This window comes from Atta colombica, unplaced genomic scaffold, assembly GCF_001594045.1.
Source record: "Atta colombica isolate Treedump-2 unplaced genomic scaffold, Acol1.0 scaffold9, whole genome shotgun sequence".
Lineage (NCBI taxonomy): Eukaryota > Metazoa > Arthropoda > Insecta > Hymenoptera > Formicidae > Atta > Atta colombica.
Window position 1 is genome coordinate 137,049 of NW_017259583.1, and position 19,608 is coordinate 156,656.

General features: G+C 33.2%; 1 protein-coding gene across 1 annotated transcript in view; it reads right to left on the reverse strand.

Annotated features, from left to right (window-relative positions):
• The window catches only part of LOC108693267 (band 7 protein AAEL010189-like), a gene marked incomplete at its 3' end in the record, with an annotated part of 128,561 nt that extends 125,024 nt beyond the window's left edge, over positions 1-3,537 (reverse strand). Inside the window, exons 1-2 of the mRNA XM_018202138.1 lie at positions 3,387-3,537; positions 1,513-1,636 (exon numbers count right to left, since the gene is read on the reverse strand). Coding sequence (XP_018057627.1) covers positions 1,513-1,594 — 82 coding nt within the window. The remainder of the gene's footprint in view (positions 1-1,512; positions 1,637-3,386) is intronic.
• Positions 3,538-19,608: the final 16,071 nt, after the last annotated feature.

The following is a 19,608-nucleotide window of genomic DNA, read 5'->3' on the forward strand; positions in this document are numbered from 1 at the left end:
GATTTCACAAGAACATATAGTTACTATTTTCATCAACAATATATAATTACAGCTTGATAGACATACCCAATTTCATATTTATTTCTCGAATATCAATTAATTATCGATAAAGAGAATATTTATATAATTAGATAGAGAATTAGATAGAGAAATATATATAATTTAATCGTATATATATATATATCCTAACTTCTATAAATATTTTCATATTTTTAGATGTATTTCTAAATTTTATAATATTTTTGAAGTAATCAAATCTTCAAATCATATTAGTTTTTTAAATAAGACTAATGATAAAATTATCGCTGAACTATTGCGCAAGTACCTGGTTCATATTATTGAAGCTTAGCTACATACAAAGAATGACCTTCTTTACACTCACGAAATAATTCATTTCTCGAGCTTAAGGTTGAACAACGTTGTTATAAGCCCGTTGTTAAGAGCCTTTGACTTCCACCACGTACATATATAATCGGAATAATCATTAATCAAAAGCATTAATGCTTTTACAGGTAAGCAAAATGATGTTTATAAAAATAATAGGAAAGATCAAGCTTTAAACGATCAAGCTGAATATTTAATGTTTAAATCATTTGGTGTGAATTTATATACATACCTATTCCTGCAAAAATTAAGTTGAATTTAATTTTTAATTTGTAGTCAAGTTAAAATAGAATTTTTCTGTAAAAAAACTCCAGAAGAGCTGAATTTTTTAGGAGAGCTTTATTTTGGCACAACAAATTACAACACAAAAATTCCTATCGATACGTTGTACAGAAAAGTTATTATATTAAAAACAATCTTAACAGAACGAAATCATGGTGACAACATCCACATAAAAAATATGGGAGATCCAAATTCAAATCCCATCCAAGATAATATTTTTCGCAATAAAATTATTTACAGAGTTTAAGATGCTTATCAGCATTAAATTATATTAAAATTTTTCTAAGATGATTTGAGTATCAATATTAAATTGCTGGTCAATTTAATTTGTGATATCACTACTTCAGTTCTGTTAGAATTGAGTTTCAAGACTGAAAAAATTAAATTCGGTCAATTTGTAAGATTGGATATGTAATAAATTCACACTGAATTATTAAAGATCCAGTTTGAGCATTTAGTCTTTATTTCCTGTTGTTATGTATTCACATTACAGTTTAAAAAGATGTTTTGTTTAATATTTGTTTTACAGTGAAGTTTATTTGCCTCATTTTTCAGAATAATTATAAAACAAGATAAAATAAAATATATGAAAAAAAAGTAAATAAGGATAAAATAAAGAGATGAATTGGACAAAGCAAATTGGATGAATGCATAATTTCTTCATATGCGCGTATCTTTTACGGAAAATAAATTAAAATACAATAGAATATAGATACAATAGAAGTATTAAAAAAGAATAAACTATATATATAAAATATTCTTCCTTTCTTGTTTGTAAATAAACATTCATAAGTTTTATCGTGCAAATTCTCTTATTATATTTTAGCTTCGATTGTAAAAACTCACATCCAATAATCCGTTTTCGAATGTCGTCAGGTCGAGTGTTAATCTGCATTGTTGATCCATTACTGTTGCTCATGGTCGCCATAGGTATATCGATAGGATTAACACGTGATTCGAACCTCGCCACCTAAATAAACAAAGTAAAAAATATATCTCATTAGTTTTTACGTTATTAATATATTTTATATCAGGTTCAATGTATAACACATTTTGTTATTGATTTATTTCAATATATGTAAGTACAATACTTGTACTTACTTCTTTAATTTTATATTGATCTTTTACTTTATATATATTATATGGTTAGAGAGAAAAAATTTACAATTATTATAAATATTGTTTAAGAAATTTCTTGTCTAAGACCTTTAGTTGTATGTATCAGAGGAGGATTACAAAAGCATTGCAGAAATTAAGTACATTACAAGATTGCATACATATATGTATGCTACAATGCAGAATACAGAAATATTAAAATGTCCACTTAAAATATCAAAAGAATTAGAATGCAACACCATAATTTTGAAATTTATTTTATACAGTATTCCGCGAGACTTCTCCAACCACTTATAGGAAGATGGGATCGAAATAAACATAAAAGTTCTTTACCGTTTAGTAATATTTGTAATAATAATTGAGATATTAATGTTAGCAATTGTACTAATGAGAGCGCGCCGATAGAAACGCTCGAAGTATACATATAGTACGGAGAGGTAAAAGAGGAAGTACGTCGTTGCTTAGCTATACTTCGAGTGACCAGAGCGTTTCTATCGACGCGCTTTCATTAGTACAATTGCAAACCTTAATATCTCAATTATTATGAATATCACTAAATAGTAAAGGACTTTTATTTCGATCCCATTTATCTTCCTGTGGGTGATTGGAGAAGTCTCGCGGGACATCCTATATAAGTAATGATGCATTGCAGTTATTAAAAATAATTACATAACAGAAAAAAAGATTGTTAGTCATTTCACCAAAATTTGAATAGATATCATGATAAATTATGTATTTTTCTTTAAGTACATAATTATTTTCTTACTTTTATCGTTATTTATACCATATAATGAAAATATGCGAAACGATTTGACAGTCTATTTCATAATATTACATTCTAATGGGCTATAGTTAATGTATTAAAAATTTTCTGTTATTTTTGAACAAATATGCACAGAAATTCTTTTCTATTACAAATCAATTAAATACCACTGTATTTATAATATTATTACATTATAAGTATTATAATAATTTTACAAGCAAGCGTTACAATATTAAACTGTGATCTCACGAGGAAAATTTCAATACTGCTACATTCCATTCTGACAGTAACGCAACATATATTTACAACCTTACAATGAAATACCTCCGCAGGTTCTGCACAATTTTCGAATTATCGCAACACGATATATTTTCACCCACGTAATTAAAAATGTTTCCTACATTATCGCTGAATCCTATGATGGAATTTCACAACTTCGTGTATCTATCGTTCGATTCTGGTTACTCGATATGCGCATTACCGCGTTCGACATAAACAAGATACATACGTGAGGTATAAGAGTGATTGATGCATATGAGTGTAATCGTGCCTATTATGCCACTACGGATGCGATGCCATGTGACGCGACAATTAAATCACGCATCGATTCAAACACATCCGAAACTTGACATTCTTATTTCGTGTCATCTCTGAAGCTATCCCAAATTCTACAGCAAAAAGCTATGCAAATTCGCGAATTCGCTCTTTTTATCTATTTTTGACAATCCCTCGCTAGGATTCCAAAAAAATGAAATTTTTTCAACGTCAAACAATAAATCGATTTGATGAATATAATTGGATAACAAATTTGATTCGGAAAGAGAGAATGATTTTTTTTCACCTTGTCTCACTGTGCCGACGTAACGTTGACAGGAGTAGAGTAAGCAGGACAAGAGTGAAGTCGTCGTTGCGACGTCGCGGCACATTATAGAACGGTCCGGGCAGCGGGCGCCGCCCCGATCTACGTGAGTAGTGCATGTCACTTCGGTGCGCCTCGCGGTTACAATCTACCATTATACACATAGTTATACCCTACATTCGTTCGCTTGCATTTTGCTGTGTGTGTGCGTGCGTGCGTGCGTGCGTGCGTGCGTGCGTGCGTGTGTGTGTGTGTGTGTGTGTGTGTGTGTGTGTGTGTGTGTGTGTGTGTGTGTGTGTTCATTTCATTTATCTACGAACTATTAACGATTATGTCGCGAAGCTCATCCGTGGCTAAAGATGTAAAAATACCGTCAAATTCAATTTTACAATTATTTACGGTAAAATTGTAATAAAATGGTAATTTATTGGTAATTTTAGCTATATTTATTGTCTTTATAGTGTTATGTATTGTACAAATAGGCTGTATTTCCCTACTTATGTATAAAATAAAACAACATTAATATTCTAATATTCTAATATTCCTAATAAGAATCGGTGATTGAATAACAAAGCTATTGACGAAATCAAATCATATAATTTAATCATATAATTTAATCGTAACAAAACGTGTCTGTATAAGATAATAGACTGCTTAAGTGTGTGACTACTTATCGCGCCAGATTACCGACTGTTGATCGTGATGTCGTAAACGGATGTATATCAATTGTTATATCATTAATTAGTCTATATCATTGATTAGTCTATATATATGTCTACATCATTAATTAGTTAATTAAAAATAATACAATCTCATTGATGAAGCAGTGGCAAATTACTAGGAATAGGCCGATGTGTGCAATTGAACTGTGTGCAATTGCGCCACTCCCGTCGTAAATCGTCTCTGATTTGTCATCCCTACCTTAAACGTTATCGGTTGTTGGGTGTCTAATTATTACATCAATATATATAGTATCAACACGAAAATTTTAGTTAACAAAGCGTTTTCCTTGATGAAAATAAAAATCGGAGTAAATCGGATGTAATAGGAGAGAAACAAAAGCGTAAACGAAATGCCTTTTAGAAGGCGAAAATTGAAATATCAAAATGTGAAAGAAGCGTAAATGCTTCTTTTACATTTCATTGTTCCAATTTTTGCTTTCTAGAAATTTCGTTCACGCTTCTGTTACTCTTTCATTATATCCGATTTATATTTTCATAAGAGTTAATGACAAAATGCTCTTATATCAAATTACTTTATTTTTTTACTTTATTAATTTTTTTACTTTATTAATTTTTTAAATTACTATTTTACCAGCTTTAAAAAATTACCGAGTAATTTATCGTAATTTATCGGATAAGTTATTATCAAATTGGATCATTTTCATCTCTATCCGTGGCAGATTGGGAAAATTTCATTCATTCACACGGCAATATTCTGCGCATACTTTTCCTTCGTTTTAAAATTATACAATTATCGAATGCAATTCATGAGAGATATCTTATAATTAAATATGTGTGATTAATGTGTTTAAAATTATTATTAGTTTAGAAAAATGTATCATATAATATTATATTATATTTTTTTGCAAAATCTTGTTGATATTGCATTCCTTATTCAATACCATAATAAAATTCCAATGTAAATCAAGACAAAAATATTTCATCAGATCATGCACTGCGTGCACTCGACTACATGATTAAATTTAGAATGAATCATTCTCAATTATAAAAGTAATCATAAAATGTTTCTCAAAAAGAAAAACTTAAAAAAAAAGTTATATAATTTTTAAATAAAAAAGAAGAAATACGTGAGATATCGAATGAATTTCATTACAATGTAGTAGGAAGAACATAATTTATTGATAAAATTATACATGATAAGATCTTTAAAATAATTGTTTGATAACACTCTTCTAAAAAAGGAATATTCAATTACATTTAGTATATAAATTAATTCTCGGTCTTTTTTTAGTGAGAATAAGACTTATTTACAGAAAATAAGATTATGTTTCAGTCTGGAAAATAATCTCTATAATATTGACATATTTCTTCAACCTTTCAGAGAGCTAATAGATCCCAAATTGATAAAAAAAATCACGGTTAATAAAATCTTTAATACAATCTTCGATTTTTTCGTATGTGTGAAATATTAGTCCGGATCTACAATGTTTAAGCCTTAAGTTGTAAGAAATTGACCAATTACAGTCGAATGCGAGGAGAATAATTGATTCGTTCATTTCTTATAGCTTAAGGTTTAAAAATCTAAATCTAGATCTAAACCTCCTTGTAAATCCGGACTTAGTCTGCAAGATGGTGAACAGAATAAATAAAAATCTGTCGGTGCTAAAGACCATGGCATAGAAAAACCTAAGACGTAAGACTTATCCCGCAAACAATAACAGAACATTATTAACGAAAATAGTAAGACTTAAGCTTTAAGGAATTGTAGACTAATTGTAGTCGATTATTTTTCTCACATTCGACTATGATTGATCATCTTCTTAAAGCTTAAAGCTTACGACTCTATGACGGGATTAGGGCTATAGCACACAAAAAAACTTAAACAATAAAACGTAAATAGCAAGCGAATTGAGCAATCATAGTAGAGTCCGTAAGGACATAACGTAAACAGTAGCCAACATGTTGATTTCCTTATTGTTTACGTCTTACTCCCTTAAGTTTTTTGCATGCCATAGTCAAACTGCGATTAATTTAAGAGAGCCGAGTGATTTGAAAAGTCAAAAAATTAATGATTTTTTGTGAAATTTTTCGAAAAAAATAGATATATCAATTTTAGATCTATATTTTATTTGCACTTTGTACTATATGTATGACCCAGACAGCACAAAATATTTATGTTAAATATTTATTAATATTCATTTTTTTTAATGTTACAAGATGTCCCACGTAACTGTGATCACGATTTTTCCGGCATTTCCGATCTGACAAACATTGAATAAAAGTTAATCAGTTTTCAATTCGGCTACAAATTGCAATATTAAAAATTTGCAAAATACTCGTTTTTAGGAAAAAAGTCAAAATTACCCTAATTTTTTTAAATGGCACTACATATTTTTTACTTCATATATTGTAACTAGTCAAGACAAGTTCAATGACCTTCTATACTATAACCTTAAGATGATCTTACAGTCAGACGTGAAGAACAAACGTAGCCATTTCGAAATTCGTGATATTCCCGAATGTAGTACACACACGTGTATGTACGTAGTATGTACGTAGAAAAAATATCAACATAACTTACTAGTACAGCGTAGCTCGAACACTTCAACAGTTCTTGTGTTCAGTCTTAGTTTGTTGTTAGAACAAATTTCAGTTTCAGTTTGTCGAAAATGTATACCTATCATGAAAAAATTGATATTGTTAATATTCAGTGAATATAGAAAAGGAATGCACGTGAAGCTGCAATTCTACCACAAGGTACACAGACATCACCCACGTGTGCAACAACGTTTTATAATATTGAAAAGAATTTAAGACATTATGCAGAATTCAAAAAGAATAAGAGAAACAAACTGCATTTACAATACAACTGCAGACAGTAGCACATTTAGAAGAAAATTCGCACACTTCCATTCGTGCAGTTGCTACTGAAATTGGTTTATCTAAGAGTTCTGTTTGTAAGATGGTAAAACAGAATCTTTATCATCATCCCCAAAATGACCAAAGTATAACATTTACGTATAACTGATTCACAACATCTAAATTTTATAGTATGGCTACTTGTCACATACGAAAGTAATCCTGAAATATTACAGAATATCCTATGAATAGATGTAAATTCTCAAATAATGGTGTAATTAACCGTCATAATCATTACTTTTGGTCAAAGGATAATCCCCATTGGTTTCGAGAACATAATTTTCAATAGAAAGTTACAGTGAATATTTGGTCTAATATACAGTCATCTGATTGGACCTTATTTTTATGAACAGAATTTGACAGCCCAAGCTTACTTAAATTTTCTTCGTTCTCAACTTCCAATTGTTGCAAGTGCTTCCGAATGATGTTGTGCAACGTATTTACTTCACACAAGATAATGGTCCTCTCATAATGTTCGGATTGTTGTTCAATATTTAAATTCAAAATACGGAGAACGTTGGTTGGGATCAACTTAGCCACCTCAGTCCTCCGATTTGTCACAATAGATTTTTTTGGGGTCATTTGCAATCAATAGTCTACGCGGTACCAATTCAAAATATGAAACATTTAAAGCAGCGAATCTATACAGCATGCGAAGAAATTCGCCGTGACAGCATTATAGGAACAACTAATGGAAATTTATTACAGAAAGCAGAATTGTGTCTACAAGAAAATGGACTACAATTCAAACACAATTACAATTGTAATTACATAATTTTTTCATTAAATTTGTTTTCATTAAATTTTTTGTTCTACTTTTTTTTATGTTTTTTTATGTATTTTTGTTTATAATTTGTTTATAATTATTGTTTCATTTAAAAAACAAGAATCCATGTCTGTGAAAAAGTAACAGATAAAAAATCCTTTTCTACTGTAGAGTAGTCCATATAAAAAATTTAATACAAATAAAATAATTTTTCACGAAAATCTTTTCGTTTCATTAATCCCAACAATAAGATCCTCTCAAGGTCATAGTATAGCAGATCATTGAACTCATCTTGACACCAATTATCATATGAAATAAAAAATATGTAGTACCATTTAAAAAAATTAGGATGACCTTGATTTTTTCCTAAAAAAGAATATTTTGCAAATTTTTAATATTAGGTGTACAATTTTGCTTCCGCCGTTTTTTTTCGAAATTCGAGGCTTTATTGTAAAAAACTGGTTATATATTTATGATTCAAAGTATTGTCCATCGCTGGCCACTTCTTTCTCCCACCTTTCGGGTAGCGTACGAATCCCGTGTCGAAAAAACTGGTCATCTTTTGAGGCTATCCACGAATCGATCCAATTTTTTACTTCTTCATAAGATCGGAAGTATTGGTCAGCCAGGCCATGTGCCATTGATCGAAACAAGTGATAGTCAGAGGGAGCAACGTCTGGAGAATACGGCGGGTGGGGTAGGACTTCCCATTTCAACGTTTCCAAGTATGTCTTGACCACTTTCGCAACATGGGGTCGAGCATTGTCATGCTGCAAAATCACTTTATCGTGTCTCTCGTTGTATTGCGGCCGTTTGTCTTTCAATGCTCGGCTCAAATGCGTCAATTGCGTTCGATACCGATCGCCTGTGATTGTTTCAGTCGGTTTTAACAGTTCCTAATACACTACGCCGAGCTGGTCCCACCAAATACAGAGCATGACCTTGGAGCTGTGAATATTCGGTTTGGAAGCATGGCCGGGAACTCCCCATGATTTTCTGCGCTTGGGATTATCGTAATGAACCCATTTTTCGTCCCCAGTCACAATGCGATGCAGAAATCCCTTCCATCTTTGCTTTTCAAGCAGCTGTTCACAAGCAAACAAACGCCGTTCAACATCTCTCGGCTTCAATTCGTACGGCACCCAATTTCCTTGCTTCTGAATCATTCCCATGGCTTTGAGGCGTTTTGAAATGGCTTGTTGAGTCCCAATGATCGTGCCAATTCTTCTTGATTTTGACACGAGTCTTGCTCAAGTAATGCCTCCAATTCTGCATCTTCGAAAACCTTCTCTCTTCCACCGCTATGCAGGCCTTCGACGGCAAAATCACCGTTCTTGAAGCGTTGAAACCAATCACGACACGTTCTTTCACTAATAGCGGCCTCACCATAAGTATTTGAGAGCATTCGATGAGCCTCAGCCGCGGATTTCTTCATATTGAAGCAAAAAATTAAAACCTCCCGCAAATGACGAGAATTTGGCTCGTAAACTTTTTCAATCGAGAATAACTTTATGATGCAGACACAAATCAACTAATGTTTCTATAGGGTTATGTTGACAGATGCCCAAGTTTATTGTATGACGTCTATGATCTATTTATTTCGACCACCACTTACCGCTAAAGCCATCTATAGGAAAACGGCGGAAGCAAAGTTGTACACCTAATATTACAATTTGTAGCCAAAAATTGGAAACTGATTAACTTTTATCCAAACTAATTTTTGTCAGATCATCGGAAGTGCCGAAAAAATCATGATTACACAGTTGTGGAACACCTTGTATAGATATTATACATATTTCATATAAAGCATTATTTGAAATATTATTAAGATATAGACTAAATATTTTATGTAAATATTTATGATAAATACAAATAAATATTTCTAATAAGTATTTTTATCTGGATAATAATATCTCATTAAGTATTTTTGTAGCATTTATTATAACATGTACAATAAATATTTCATAATATTTATAATAAATGTTTATGATCTGTGCAATCTAAGATCACAGAAATAAAAATTTAAATATTTACAAAATATTTAAAATAAATTTTATAAATATTTATAAACATTTTGTAAATATTTTATAAATATTGTGTGCTGGGGAATTTTTATGAAACAAAATGTATTAAAATATCCAAGAAGCAATAATAGCGGCAAGCATGTCCAAATGAGGTTTTGTCAAATTGTTGACATTATGTACAAGTCGTTTGGAAACAAAAAATCAAATTGATTTGTAATGTTAAATGTAAACCTAACAAAATTATAAAAAATCGCGATTTGTTAAAATCATTCTTTTATAAAAGAAAGTTCTTTTTTAGGCCATTATTTTTCCCATTAAATTGCCAAAAAGTTATTACTGTTTTAAAAAATTTATTATATTTTTAGGTTTAACTGTATGAAAAAAATAGTTATAATTAATGTATAAAGAGCATAGATTAATAAGTTGAACCATTTTCTCTCTACAATGTCAGCAAAATTGAAAAATTCACGTTTTGAGAAAAATGCGTTTAAAATTTTGAATTAGAATACTTCTGTTTTTTTTTAGTATTTACAATAAATTTTTTTATTCTGCAATTTCTGGGCCATAAAACAGTTCATGTAACATTATGAAATATTTCTTTATTCGAAGAGTAACAGTAAATCGTGAATAACTGCGTTATTCTACGTATTTTTATGAATGGTTTTGGTAATATATTCTCAAAATTATCAATTTTCCGAAAATGCAATAAAATAAATTCCATTTTTTTTAACTTCCAAAATACCCCTTAATTGACCGATTAGTCTACTGGAATTGATTAATCGCATCTGCCATTAAACGAAATGACAAATGCGGTTGGTTAATTTCAATGAACTAATCAGACAATTAGGTTAATCGAAGTTAATAAAAGTTACCCTTAAGAGGATCCTAAGCGATCTATATTATCGACTAAATTGAAATTTCTTTATAACAATTACTTTTTTTCTCTTTTATAGATTCAAAATTTCTCTTCCGGGACTAAAATATATGTATTAATATGTATCTGTGAGGTGGAATTTATGCCGTGAACAATAAAATATTTTTCTTACGATTTTAATTTCGAAATTTTTTATCATTCTCGGCATAAACTCTATCTCACAAATACGTATTAATACGTATAATTTAATTATGGAAAAGAATTTTCGAATCTATAAAAGAGAAAAAAAAGTAATTTTTATACAAAAACTATTACGATAGTACAGACGACTTTAGAATCCTTAAGTCCGGTAAATATATCGGATGTGGCGAAACCTCCCAGCCCAACAAATTAAGGGTATTTTCAAGAGAGGAATCTGATTTAAAACGCCGAAAAGTATTGTTTTTTTTAATGAATTTTTTATGAACAATGAAATTATGAAACTATGAAGTCGATTTTTTCAAAACTTTAGGTGATTTATTATATATTTAAACCTTAGAGCATATACTGGAAAATTTAATTTCTTCTGGAAGTATTAAAAAGTCCTTTCTCTTAGATTCTTTTAGAATTGAGTTGTAATGAGGTTACGTCCCTTTTCGCAATCGATAGGAGTAGAATTTACCAGAGAGATACGAAAATCTTTCTCTGGAATCTAGGATTATTCAAATTTTTAGAAGAGATTTAGAAATTTCCCCCTCCAAGAATTTAAGAATGGACTGACTTCTAGGAAAAGTTTGGTAATTTCCCCCTCTAAGAATTTTAGAGTTGGATAGATTTTCAAGAGAGATTTGGAAATATAATAGAAGAAGCAAATTGTGCCGAATAGTGATGCAGGCAAATAAGACAGAGAGGGGAATATTAGGTTAATGTTTTCTTTGTTACTATCAGGAGCATTAACGAATAGAGGTTAAGTTTGTTATTAACATTAAAGTAAATATTTGTTTAAATACTTCGCTAATTTATACCTGTAAAATGATATAATTTACTATCGCTTTACATATAGCAATCAAACAAAAAGCTGATATTCAGCTGTCACCGACAGAGGCCTGATGGACCAATTACAAATTGAGGGCGAGAGAAAGAGAGAGAGAGAGAGAGAGAGAGAGAGAGAGAGAGAGAGAGATCATTACCAAATGTCTACTTCTTTGTCAGTTCGCCAGTTCACTATGTAAAACATTGACGATGCATCCTTTATTAGTAAATGCTTTAAGATTTATATGATAATACAAAATAATTTTTTAATAAATAAATAATGAATATAATAAAATGTTGTGTATTAATCATTATTGTGCTTTGGTACTGGCATTGTAAATTAGTGTGCAATGTGGACCTTATAACAAAAAAAAACCAAAAATTTTTGTTAAAAATTAAATAATATTTTATTCTTGATGAACTAAAAAAAATAGGAGAAAAGTGTCAAATTGTAAGAATTATGGAACTTCGAAAGAAAAGTTAGAATTTTGAACAAAAAAGTTTTGATTTATTTATGTAGAAATAATTGTTTATATTAATTCTTTAATGAATGTTTTTAATTTATTTAGATTGACAATTAAGGTACATATTCATGATGTCGCTCATTGTTTATATTCACTGACAAACGAGTAACGTGATTTCATATGTCATTATTATCACTAACTTCGAACATTGCTCATATAGCAGTGATAAATTTTTAGTAATTTAATTATATTATTTTACAGAAAAAGTACAGAATGGTTGTATAACATGTTGAAATGTTATATGACAATAATATAAATAATTCCAATGTTATGTAATTGTTATACAATGAGCTATATTGTAGCTATATAATCTTATTTATATATACTTTATTAGAGTGATCACATAAAATGACATGTAAGGTGTATATATAAGCATTGCATAAGACCGCTGGACCATCATCTTATATAAGTCAATATGATATCTTTATTGGATGATCCAACGACCTTAAGCTACGCTTATGCAGCTTATGTCGTTTCTTGTGTGATAATCCTTGAACTTTCTGCAATAAGCTATTACCATGGTAGAAGGACTACATGATATATACAGTTCGGCCAAACCACGCCTACTTTTGCTCCGCATTAATAGGGAGCAAAGGCTACTAACTATGAAACGCGAAACATGAGACGGTATTCATAGTCCGTTCTTATTTTAAAATCATCTTAAATAATATCTTAAGACAATTCTCGAATGCTAATACAGTCCTCGGATTGACTTACGACATTTTAAGATTGTCCTTAAGACAGTCTTAAATGCAAGAAGATCGTAAATATTTGTTCCGCATTATGAAATTGGAAATACTGAATCTTTCCTTGTTTGTACTGTTCGGACAAGCCCGACAAGTTAAGGGCGACGAAAACTGAATAGGGCGCATCGCAAGCGCCCTGTATCTTCCGCGCATCGCCTAGACGAGAACGCGACTTAGTGGCGATTTTTCAGCTACTTTTTTTTAGACGACGGATTTCGCATATTTATCCTTGATACAATTATCAAGGAACTTTATGTACAACCAACGGTTGTCCTTTATTTTCATCATCCATGTCCTGAAATCAAAAACGACTCAGGTAAGAGGAATGAGATCCTCCATTAGTTTTTGCCGAACGACATGAACATGAATAGCGTCTAATGCATTGGCCGAGTCCATTATTTTCTTGCCCAACGAACGATCTCGGGCGGTGAATTGCTACTACCAGTGAGTGTCCGATGATCTTGTTCGGACAGATCTATCTAACGATATGCTCTGAGTAGCCACGCAAATATTACTAACGATTAATCATGTTTATTTGTCTCACGACTGATGAACAATCAATTCTTTGCTCAGGCAATTCTTCGCTCACATCATACTTTTACGGGGCTTGATGAATAGTTCAGATTCATGCTGTTCAAGGTTTCAGGATTAACCCCTTCCTTTTTTCTTCCTTATTTCTATATTTCAAGTATAATATATAGTTTTTCACTAAATCTTCTTTGATATCATTCAAGAATTGAAATCAGGATGCGCCATTATTGTAAAAGAAACAATTTATTTCTTTTCTCATTAAAGTTTCAATCAATCAATTATTGTATTAGGTGTACAACTTCCGCCGTTTTTTTTCCGAAATTCGAGGCTTTATTGTAAAAAACTGGTTATACATTTATGATTCAAAGTATTGTCCATCGCTGACCACTACTTTCTCCCATCTTTCGGGTAGCGTACGAATCCCGCGTCGAAAAAACTGGTCATCTTTTGAGGCTATCCGAAACGAATCGATCCAATTTTTTTACTTCTTCATAAGACCGGAAGTGCTGGTCAGGCCGTGTGCCATTGATCGAAACAAGTGATAATCAGAGGGAGCAACGTCTGGAGAATATGGCGGGTGGGATAGGACTTCCCATTTCAACGTTTCCAAGTATGTCTTGACCACTTTCGCAACATGGGGTCGAGCATTGTCATGCTGCGAAATCACTTTATCGTGTCTCTCGTTGTATTGTGGCCGTTTGTCTTTCAATGCTCGGCTCAAACGCATCAATTGCGTTCGATACCGATCGCCTGTGATTGTTTCAGTCAGTTTTAATAGTTCATAATACACTACGCCGAGCTGGTCCTATCAAATACAGAGCATGACCTTGGACGTCAAAATCACCGTTCTTGAAGCGTTGAAACCACTCACGACACGTTCTTTCACTAATAGCGGCCTCACCATAAGTATTTGAAAGCATTCGATGAGCCTCAGCCGCAGATTCCTTCATATTGAAGCAAAAAATTAAAACCTCCCGCAAATGACGAGAATTTGGCTCGTAAACTGACATTTTCAATCGAGAATAACTTTATGATGCAGACACAAATCGACTAATGTTTCTATAGGGTTATGTTGACAGATGCCCAAATTTATTATATGATGTCTATGATCTATTTATTTCGACCACCACTTATCGCTAAAGCCATCTATAGGAAAACGGCGGAAGCAAAATTGTACATCTACGTCGTATCTCATTTTAAAGGAGTTTGAGGAGTTTGTGATCAGTCACACCAGAGCGTGGGAGAGTCTGACTTCTACTTTGATCGAGCCTACGAAGAATAAAGCCTGATCGTCTTGGCATTTAGTAAGGCACAAGTAAGACAAATACAAAATCTCGTACTATGATCGCAATGGCTCCGACAGCTAAAAGTGGAGTAGAATGCCATTTGTGTAAGTCCGGTCATTATTTATTTAATTGCCCCAATTATTTGTCGCAACCTTTTGAACGACGTAAACGTACTGCTCTCAAATTAAATTATGCTTTAATTGCTTAGGGAATCATTCCGCAAGTTTTCGTCGTTGCAGGAAATGCGGTAACAAACATCACACCACCTTACATGATGACCTTAAACCACGTCCTAAGTTGGCAACTAACAAGAAAACTGATTCAGACCGTTGGTGCTGCGTCCAATTCAGATCAGAAATGATTAAAATTATCATTTACTGGTCATACAGAACGCGCCAATCAATGACTACTTACTTTACTCGCCACATGTCAGATCAAAATAAGAACACGATACCTTCGAAGCTTCGTTCGAGTATTCTTAAATCTATGGTCCGAATTATTATTTGTTATAGAAGATTTGCTACACCTTTTAAGACTATCTCGAAAATCTGCAACGATTCCGTTAGTTGGCATTGGTGGAACCTTCTCGGACGCACTAAGGGCTCCGTTTATATTAAACTTCACTCTTCAATTAATGTCTCCGATTCTTATGCATTACAAGTATATATTCTCCCGCGATTAACATTTAAGATACCAGTTGATGCAGATAGTCAATTCTGGTCGCATCTTAACAATTTACAAATGCTTGCAGTATCCTAATTTTGATAATCCTGGATCAATCCACATCATTATTGGCGTAGATGCTCATGGCCAGATCATTAAGTCTGATTTAATAAAAGGTGATTTGTCATCACCTATTGATCTTTGGTCCCGTTAATTTTAATACTAATGACGACGAAGGATGGATATATCATTGCCGTGTTGATCATGATCTATAAGATCTCTTAACTTGTTTTTGGAAACAAGAAAAAATTCCGTGGTTAATATCAGAAAGTTAAGTTCCGCTGATGTTGATTGTGAACATTACTTTCTCTCTACTTTTTCTCGAGATCTAAACAGTCGGTATATAGTCCAGCTTCCATTGACTCCAATGACCTTGTTAGGAGATTCATCTTCTTTAGCGCTTCGTTGCTTATCTCGATTTCGTAAAAGGAAACTGAATTCTCTTATTGTAAATTATACAGACTTTTTACAAGAATATCAGTCACTAGGCCATATGATTCTGGTCCCAGAGTCTGAAGTTAACGATTCTCCCAGTTTTTATTTGCCTCATCATGAAGTGTCATACGTAGTAAGGTAATCAAAAGTAATAATCTAAAGTAGTAAGATAATCAAACTTTGAGTTGTATTCAACGGATTGGGTCCCACGAAAAGTGGCATTAAATGACATTTTGCATGCTGGAGCTAAATTGCAAACAAATATTTTTGACCTATTACTCTGGTTTCGTTTACATCAATTCGTATTTTTGTCCGACATCATAAGATGTATCATCAAAAGTTCACTCAAACGATCGAAATGCAACGTATTTTTTGATACGACTCGAATAGATAATTACGTTCATATATCAACTAATCACAGTAACTTATGGGTTAAATTGTGCGCCATTACTTGCTCTCCACGTACAACGCGTTCAACAGCTCATCTCTGACGAAGGTCATGAGTTTCCCAAAGCTATACCTTCATTATCCAAAAGATTTATTGACGATATTTTCGATGGAATTAATAAAAAAAGCTAAAGAAATAATAACTCAAGTACATCAACTTTGCATGGCGGGCGGATTTCCTCTGCAAAAATGGAACAATAAATCTCAAGAACTGTTGAATTATTTGTCGTTATCGTCGAATAACAATACATCTGTTGTAGAATTGGACTTCTGCCGTATTAAGATATTAGGTTTTTGTTGGCAACTGAACACTAACGTTTTTAAGTTTATCTCAGTGCTATCTTCAATTCGAATAATGTCGACGAAAAGATCCGTTTTATCCGAAATTGCTCAATTATACGATCCTCTAGGTCTCATTGCTCCTGTCGTAATTCGCGCCAAAATATTTATTCAAAATCTTTAGTCAGGCAAGATAGATTGAGATACTCTTTTATTTCCTGAATTGCAAAATCAATGAGTCATTTACTCGCGTTGAATAATTTGAACATTCCACGTTGGCTTTACATCTCGTCAATCGCCATCTAGCTTCACGGATTTTCTGATGCTTCTCAACTTGCAATGGCGGCTATAGTTTATATTCGTGTCGAAACTCGTGATTGCGGAGTCTAAATAAATATCATCTGTGCAAAAACTAAAGTAGCATCATTAAAAAAACTTATACCCCGACTTGAGTTGAAGGCTGCATTAATGTTAACTCGTCTTGTATTCAACGTACAGAACGTTTTAGAGATAAAGGAAAGTGCGATTTTTCTCTGGACGGACTCGTCTGTAGCTTTCACATTGATTTCATCCCATCCAGCTAGATGAAAGGACTACGTACGTAATAAAGTTACAGTCATACAAGAAACATTACTTTCCTCCTCGTGGCGCTTCGTTTCTAATAATCCTGCTGATTGTGCGTTGAGGAGATTAAGTGCGAGATTGAGCGACACCTATCATGGTGACTAAGGCCATCGTGGTTAAGCCAAACATCTGTCCATTGGCCTAAATGATCCCATTCAGTCTGCCGAGCCCGATTTGGAGAAAAGTCCGAAGAACATGTTAGCATGTTCAGTGCGAGATAACCAGATGCCCTCTTAGAATCTCTTAACAAAATACTCTTCATTGTCAACACTTATATGAATCACCGTAATTTGTAAACGCGCTGTTAAACGTTTTCGACAATCGTCGATAGAACCAACCGTAGGACATCTTATTCCAGCCGAGTTTCAGGAGAGTTGTCAATTTTGGATACGTCAGGTACAACAATCTTATTTCCAGCATGAAATAAAGATATTAACGAGAGAAGGACGTTTATTCAAGTCAAGCCCCTTAATCAAATTTACTCCATTCCTAGACAATTCCGATTTTATGAGAAGTAGGCGGGCGACTTTAGTACGCGAATTTAGAACCTGACATTAAGCACCCGCTAATTTTGCTAAACACTCTCATTTTACAACTTTAATTATCGCTGATGCTCATTTGCAGATATTACACGGCGGGACACAAGTAACATTGGCTTATACTCGCCAAAAGTACTGGATAATAGTAGAAGAACTCCAGTCCTTCATTCTGAAATGTGTAAAATGTGCTCGGTATCGCCAAAAATGAGCTCAGCAGCTAATGGGTCAGCTTCCAGAGACGAGAGTTACTCCATCCTGTGCCTTTCTGAACCGGAGTTGACTATGTAAGTTTCATTATGATCAAGACTTGGCGAGAACAGTGAAGAAGTCTGTGAAAACTTAATAAAGGATATTTAGCAATTTTTGTTTGTTTTTCCACTTCTGCTATCCATATAGAAGTCACGGACTATACTATAGAAGCTTTTATTTCAGTGTATAAGCGATTTACAGCTCGTCGAGGTATCTGTGCGAAGCTACATAGCGATTGCGGCACTAATCTAGTCAGCGCTGATCACGAAGCTTCATACTCCCAGCCGCGCCTCATTTTGGAGGAAAATGAGAGGCGACAGAAGTTCCATCTTCGACAAGTTATCGGAGACATAATATCCACATATGAGGAGTTAACAACAGTTACAACTTAACTCGAAGCAATCCTTAATTCCAGGCCTCTCTGTTCGATGTCTGAAGACGCAGATGATCTTACAACCTTGACTCCAGGGCACTTTATTTTCGAAGAAGCTCCTAATGTAATTCTTGAGCCAAATCTTGTTGATTAATCAAGTTCCTACCTTAAATGGTAACTCATTCGACAAAAGGTAGAATTTTTGGAAACAGTGGACCACTGAGTGCCTTCGTTATCAAGCTATATCAAAATGGCACTATTCGTCTATGCAAGTTAAAAACGGAACCTTGTTCTCATCGTCGATGAACGATATTCTCCAGCTAAATGGTCACTGGTGCGGATTCTATCCCAGATTCTACCTCAGATAGAATTACACCCAGATAACAATAGATTAACAAGAGTCATTACAGTGCGAACGGCCATTGTTACTTTCAAACGACCTATTGTTAAAGTATGTATTTTATTCGTTGATCAAACTTAAGAAATATTCAGAAGCTCTGCTTCCGAAGGGAATGTTCGGGCAAGCCCGAAAAGTTAAAGGTGACGAAAACTGAATAGCGCGCGTCGCAAGCACAACTCTGTATCTTCCACACATCACAATAGCGCGTAGATGAGAGCGCGATCGGCTTGGCGGCGATTTTCGAGCTTCTCTTTTCTAAACGATGGATTTCGCAAAAGGAGGATGCATTTACGCTCGGTACATTATCAGGGGAATAATTTATATGCAATCAACCCTCGATTTTCCTCATCATTCTGAAATCAAAGACTGAAGTAAGAAGAATAAGATCTTCCACTAGTCTTTGCCGAACGACACAAACAATAGCGTCTAACGCATTGGCCGAGTCCATTATTTTCTTGCCTGACGAATGGTCTCGGGCGGTGAGTTGCTACCACCAGTGAGTCCGATGATTTGGCTCGGACAGGTCTACCTGACGATGCGCTCTGGATAGCCACGCAAATATTACTAACGATTAATCGTTCATCTATCTCACAACTGATGAATTCGGCGATTCTTTGCTCACATTATACGGGATCTGATGAACGGCTCAGGCGAAGTCCCGTATACACTCATTGTGTACCTGATAATCGGCTCAAGTTTCATTCAATCAATTATTGTAATATCCTTGTAGATGAATTAAATATTAAACTATGATAAATAAGATCTGATTCG